The sequence below is a fragment of the Euprymna scolopes genome, chromosome 41, assembly GCF_053919585.1.
Source record: "Euprymna scolopes isolate OS-2025 chromosome 41, ASM5391958v1, whole genome shotgun sequence".
NCBI classification, from domain to species: domain Eukaryota; kingdom Metazoa; phylum Mollusca; class Cephalopoda; order Sepiida; family Sepiolidae; genus Euprymna; species Euprymna scolopes.
The window spans coordinates 46,789,060-46,796,430 of record NC_136522.1 but is presented as its reverse complement, the minus strand read 5'-3'; the positions used below and the strand labels follow the sequence as shown (position 1 = coordinate 46,796,430).

The following is a 7,371-nucleotide window of genomic DNA, read 5'->3' as shown; positions in this document are numbered from 1 at the left end:
AAATAATTAGACATTTATAAAGAATCGGAATCAGAATCGGTAATTGCATCGGAATCGAGTACGGAATCGTTAATTGTATCGGAATCAGGAAAATATTGAAATCGTCCCATCACTAATTTTTACACAAACAAATATTGAAGGTCCTCATAGTTTTACCATCATACAATATTTCCACAACATATGAACCTACCAAAATGAAACACGCATGGTACACGATATATATATATATATATATATATATATATATATATATATATATATATATATATATATATATATATATATATATAATGAAATTGAGAATAAAATTTGAGGGGTTGCATGACGAAGTCGGATACACGCGATTATACATGTTCAATCATTACAAGAGGCTGAAATTCCCTAGAAGAACAACAACCCGACATGGCACGCTCATAACTGCTATATCGCCCACATATCCTGCGTTTGCTATACTGATGTGGATTTTCTTTAAATAACACCATGAACTATCTCAAAAGTTTCGTTAAAAATGTATCCATTTTGATAAGAAATAATCCGTATAGTTTTTGCTGTAATGATTTCTCAATTCCGAACCAGTTTTAGCGGGCGGAAAGTAGTAAATAACAGTACCCTTGGATAACCAACTTGCCCACCAACTAAATGAACCCACCGAACTTATTAGATGGTCACAAGTCGCAAGGACAGCCATGTCCACCTCTCTTGTCCGTTTCTCCACAAAATAGACGTTGTGTTTTCTAAGATTTTTTTTACCCCACGAAATTTCATTAGAACAAACAACAAAGGCTATATTGGCGTATTTAGAGTTAAACCAACGCATGGCCTTCTCGAAATACTCCTTCGTCGCAACTGTATACCCGTAGTTATTTCCAACAAAGTCACCCCTACGGATATGGATCCCGACCACGGTGACGTTCGTTTGTTTTGTGTTATTGGTCAATTTTACGTATTTCTGTTTTATGTCAGAAAGAATTGTGTCAGCTTTTTTTTGTATGGCGTTCTTGAAAGTGAATTGCGTACGTAGTTCGGCAAAGGAACCCTCGAAGTTCTTGTACGACTGAAAATATCCGTACAGCCAGAAGCTCGACTTGTTACTCATGAGGAAGATGCGTTTATCGAAGGCACAGTTACGAGTTTCAACATAAGTCGGCGCCCCTCTGCAGAGTGAATAATTAGCAACAACACGCATGTTATCGGCACCAAGTTGAAAAGTCTTCAGAAGACTATTCGTTTTCAGCATAATAAAATCCATATTTTTCTTTCGTGCGACACCAAACGCTGAAGCGTAAAGAAACATATAATTGCCGAGACCGCCAATAAATTTGGCACAAACACAGTTGCGTTTTTTTCCCGTTCTTTTCTGTGTTTTTAAAGTTGTTTTATTAGCGTTATCTTCGGGTGTAGTCGTTTCGTTAGGTTGTTCTTTGGGTTCTTCTTTGTCATTATCTTCTTCTACTGTTACGCCTTTTTCTTCTTTTAGAATTAGAATGTCTTTTTCTATTACTGTTTCGTTTTTTTCTCCGTCATCGGTTCCTACAGTCTCGTAATCTACGGCCATATCGTACCTAGCGGTCGGTGCGATTTCGTCATTCAATTCCCGGAGCATCTGGACGCGATCAGGAAAATATTTCATGTTCAGGTAGATTATAAACATCATCATGGTTATACAGGTTGGTAACAGGTATTTAAGTTTATCTGAAATTAGAAATAAAACACTTATTGAAAAAAAGCGAAACACTTTAGATCAAACGCAGGGGAGATAATTAAAATATAAACCGATGATTTAGTCGAAAGTTTAAATATTGCATCATTTCGGAGTGGCATAGTGTAGCGGCTATATTTGTAGATTATGTGCTCAGGAGTTAGATTTCTATAGGGACATGTATGAAGTTAAATAGTCTTGGCTATGGAATACGTTTATAGAAGTTTAAAATAATGCCAGCCTTCCTCTGCTTAGCCCTTTATTGTTTCTAGTATCCTGGACATTCCCCCTGCTACTGGACATAAACAATCCACGCTAAGTATATATGTAGTTTAAGATTGTGCATCATTTGTTTCACTATAAACTCTTCGCACAGGCACCCTTACAGAGAGTAGCCATTATCTCCAGAGACAAAATGAGCTTTGGATTGTATTATTGTAAGAAATAATGAGAACATTCTTATAGAGCTGCATGAACCTATCAATAGAATTAAAAATATTTGTTTAAAAACATTCTTTGTCCGGTACGGATGATTGGTAATATGAAACATTTTATTAAGTAACAAAAAATCTAAAGAGAAGAAAAGAGGTGCCCTTAATTTTATCTGAAAAAAAAATTGTCTCCCTTACAACAAAAATTATATTACTTTATATCTATCCCGCATAATATATATATATATATATATAGTTTCTACGAGAACATTATGCTCGAATTTACTAGAATAGCACAACTTATTTTAAGATTAACATATTTTAAACTCCCCGTTGATACTTTAGTAACACGAAAATAAAATATTTAGAAAATTAAATAACGCTATGTCCCACCTTCTTGGCGCTTTTAGATTATATAAAATGAATCCAAGTAGCAAATCCCAAACTGCATAACAATTTAATTATACAATGTATCGTCGTAGATATAGTGTAATATATGAATAACTAAAAAATTACTTACATGTACATATATATATATATATATATATATATATATATATATATATATATATAGTAATTTATAAAATATATATGGCGATTAAGCTACACTGAATATTCTGCGTTTCATCCAACTATAGGATTCGTCAGTCTTATGCGCGAATTCTGTAGTTGCTTCTTGTTTTTATATATGTTGAGGATTTCTAGTTAGCCAATCAGCTTTCTAGTATCCACCGCGCCCCTTCCTATCAGCCAATCGGCATGTATTTTATCAAACAAAGGATCTGTTTTAAAACTAGGTTAGTGGTTTCTCCTTTTTTTTTTCTCACAGAAACATATTCAATTTTTTTTAACTCATGTAGATTCCCCCCCCCTAGTTTTTTCTAAGGAATTTGTAGAAAAAAAAGAATTAGTTTCACATGTGGATGCTTATTAGTTTTGGAGGAAGGATAACGAAGTCTAGAACCCCAGGAATACCATAATCACTGCAAAACATGTGAGTGGTAATATCATCATTTGGGGCTCTTCCTCTGCTAACATTAAATTCCAATTCATTTAGGCAAAAACCTCACCATAATGATAATTTTGAGCTTAACTATATATATATATATATATATATATGTGTGTGTGTGTGTGTGTGTGTGTATAAGCGCATGTGTGTGTGAAATAGAAGTTATAATAGTATAAATTAAATTGATATCGCTCAGATTAATTTACAAAAGAATTATTTGAATTGATCACGCTAAGGTTAAATTTGAGCAGATGTTATTGCATTGTGGCGGATAGCTAAACATTATCTTTTTTATAGAAGTCATTTGCGACAAGATACAGAGCCACTTAATTATAGAAGCTAGCAAAAACGAAATATTATTATAGCAAAGACAGAAGATACCTATAAACCTTAGTCTTTAAAAGACTAATATTCAGAATGGAGGAAACAGTCAGCAAGAGAGCCTCACAAACCTGCAATTCTTTGAAATAAGCTAATAGAATCTGTCACACAATGAGGTATCAACACAGCGATTTGATGAAGATTACTAGACCAACGAGGCAGAACAAAAGAAGCTGGGAATGTATATATATATATATATATATATATATATATATATATATATATATATATATATATATATAAAACCTCCCCTCAAAGTAGTAATATAATAAACTCTAAAAACGAACTGATCTCCTATTGCAAACATATGTCCAAGTTTAAATATGGTAAATTTGAAATTACATAACTATTAATTTAACCCTTCAAATATATATCTTTTCCAAGAATTTTTTTTTATCTTACCTTCTAAGCTTTTTATATTTTTAATTTTATTTGTTTTTCTTTATTTCTTTGGCTGGTTTTCCATCTGCTGTCTCCGTTTTATGGTATAAGTATACCTATTAATTAAATATATACATCAATCTACTCATTTTTATTCTATGTATTTGTTTACTTATATTTTACTATATGCATTTACATACACATTTATTTGCCTTATTCCGGAGTTTCTAGATACCGGCCTATCCCTCCCCTTAATTTGTATGTAAGTATGTATGTATGTTTTTGTTTAACTTGTATATGTTTTTGGATATGTTTTTGGATATGTGTATATATTTATGCATGCGTGTGTGTGTGTTTGTATATATATGCATATATATGTGTGTGGGTTATTGTATATGTATACATATATGTATATATATGTATATTGGTGTGTGTATGTATGTACATGTATGTGTGGATTTGTGTGTCTGTATGTATGTATATGTATGTGTATGTATATATATATATGTGTGTGTGTGTGTGTATATGTATATATAGTTTTTTTTAACTTTTTAATTTTCTATTTTTAATTTATTTACTTTCATTTTATATATATATATATATATATATATATATATATATATATATATATATATATATATATATAATAGACGCTCCATTTCATAAACTTAGCCATTTGTTTGTTCTTCTGACCCGTGTTTCTTAATTTAATTCTGGGACTTTCACGTGCATATCTAAGTTGACCTAATCATTAACGCTAACTTTCGCGCTTTTTGTCTGGGTCAGTTTGACCGTGCTTTTCAAATTTAAACTTTCACCGCTTTTCGTTTTTTTTTAAACCTTAATTTACTTGATTCCTCCAGCCTTGACAGACGTGTTTTAAATATTCTCTCCAGTGCTTTTTCTTTTAATGATTTGGAATTCATTCCATTTGCGATTTTTTTCCAAGGAACTCTGCCTTTTGTATCATTTTGGATCATTTGGAATTTACCCATTGGATTGGAAATTTTTGATTCGACCGTTTTGGATTTTACCATTCTTGGATTTTTTACCCTTCACCGGACTATCCATTCATGTAGAAATCTTTTTATCATTTTTCTTTTACCTCCTATTCCCCTTACCACACCCTTTTTTTTAACCAAGTAAGATCTGTTACTTACTTGCAGTTTCATTAAATACTTTTATATGCAAAATCCGATCCCGCATTTGTCTAATTTCATGCCCTCTAATGAGAAGGAGAGTATTTCTTCGAAATTCCGCGGATTAAGGACTATCCACTTATCTTGTGCTTCCTTTTTTTAAAATGAAATATGTTTTTAACTCTTTTTCAAGATGTCTTTTAACATGTTTTATTAATCATTTGTTCATATATATATATATATATATATATATATATATATATATATATATATATATATATATATATATATACGGAAGCTTCTTTTAGACTTAACAGACAATAATGGATACCAACTGTAAGGGTGATTGCGGGTGAAATTTTCGTGGCAAAACTTCCGCAATGCCCAATCACACTTCTGAATTGACATTGTTCAGGGTGACTAGAATTAATGTCGAGATAAGCGGAGAGCACATACAGCGCCTATCTGGTACTAGCTAGTTTCATCGTTTCTTAACTTCGGTGATCTTACGATTTAATTATTCCGTATATATATATATATATATATATATATATATATATATATATATATATATATATATATATATATATATATACTAGCAGAACGTCTGCCATTGGCCGGTTATAAATTACACTTAAATGTGATGTTTTGATTAATGCAGATTTCGTATTTATTATTATTATTATTATTATTATTATTATTATTGTTATTATTATTATTATTATTATTATTATATGATATTGAATCCAATGTATAGTAATGATTCACCACTGAGAATCGAAACCAAAACGTTTAGCTTACGATATAATTTTTCCCCTGCCGTTAATGACTGAGACATGAAAAAATGTTTGCTGCAAGGCTAAAAATTAAAACATGAACCAATAGCTACTACGTTATGCATGCATATTCATAATGTCGGTGTTCGAGCTTCACTTGCCAAATTTAACTTTTTTTAATTATATAACTTTTTTACCGATTTTCCTGGGCTAAAATCCAAATATAAAGTTCCGAATAGGTTTAAATACCTTATATATAAAGTTCCATGTATGAAGACAAAAAACTGACAGAAGTACAGCTAAAATCAAAGTATAAATATATGTTGATAATAGCAATTTATTTGCTCCCAGCCGATTAGACAAAATGTTTCTGTTACCTCCCCATAATTGTTATTTTGATTCTTGTGTCAGCGTTCACCGTGTGTCGGTTGAGCCGGCTCCTCCAACTGAATTCTCTGTATCTCGTATAGACGCCGCCCATGCACGTCGGTTTGAAGCTGCGGTCGATATCAGGTCCAGCCATCCGCGGTTCCAGTGGCGCACTCCGTAGAGTCGAGAACGCAGGATCAGATTTGCATCTTGCTTCACTGTGTTGAGCCAGGTTTTCAACTGATCATCGCGTTGTTTTTCCAACCTTGGAACGAGGCTGGGTTGATGGCGGCGTGGATAAAGTCATCTGTTGCTGGAGCAGAGTGTGACGTCTCGAAAGGAGAGTCTGTTAGAAGGATGGTATCCGGCATCGCGAACGGATGGTGATATTCGGGAAAAATGAATGAACAAATGAAGTAGTGAATGAAGAAAAATGAATGAAGAAGAAATCAATGAAAAACGAAAGAAAAAATAAGCAAACACGGAATGAAATATTAACGAACAAAAAGAAAGAAATAATAAAAAATAAATGAAAAATAAATGGAATAAAGGAATGAGGAATGAATAATGAAAAATTGAATGAAAAAGTAAATTATAAAATGAACGAAAGAAATTAAATGAAAAAATAAATGAAAAATAAAGAAAACACTTGATGGAGAAATGAATGAAACATCTTCTTTATGCAGAATATTGAGCACTTTGTTAGTTCCTATTTGCTCTATCAAATATATTGAGCAGTTTTGATTATGGCTCTCGGGCTACACTAACAAAAGGATAGAAAAATATTTATCCTATGTGACACTGCGTTTGAACACACCTCCTCTATTTAGAATATTGAGCACTTATCAAATTAAAGTGGTCCCCAGAGAACTACTAAAACCAAGTGCTTCATTATAAGATAAATCCCCTTTCTTTGTAGGTGAGTAAGTGAAATAAATCAAACTCAGGAGGCCTCCGGGGCACTGCTATAATCGTCGAATAAATTGACGTCCATCAGAGCACGACTAACATTACTCTCCTCCCACATCTTTCTAGAGAAATGGTAATAGTTATAAACGATTAATTAAATCCATAGTTACCGTTAAATATTTTGAAATTCCAGTTTGAAAAAATACTTTACCTGATAAAATTAAAAGTCGTGCTTACTTCTCGATAAAATGAAATGATATCGATCACCATTTGAACG

The 7,371-nt window shown here is 32.2% G+C and overlaps 1 protein-coding gene across 1 annotated transcript; it reads right to left on the bottom strand.

Annotated features, from left to right (window-relative positions):
* Positions 1-304: 304 nt before the first annotated feature.
* Positions 305-1,681, bottom strand: LOC145266713 (alpha-1,2-colitosyltransferase-like). The gene has a single exon (XM_080122637.1). The coding sequence runs from the start codon at positions 1,655-1,657 to the stop codon at positions 503-505; it is 1,155 nt and encodes a 384-aa protein (XP_079978763.1). The 5' UTR covers positions 1,658-1,681; the 3' UTR covers positions 305-502.
* Between the last annotated feature and the right edge of the window lie 5,690 nt (positions 1,682-7,371).

Coding starts and splice junctions, on each gene's coding strand:
- LOC145266713 (XM_080122637.1), bottom strand. CDS start 1,657: ATGATGATGTTTATAATCTACCTGAACATGAAATATTTTCCTGATCGC.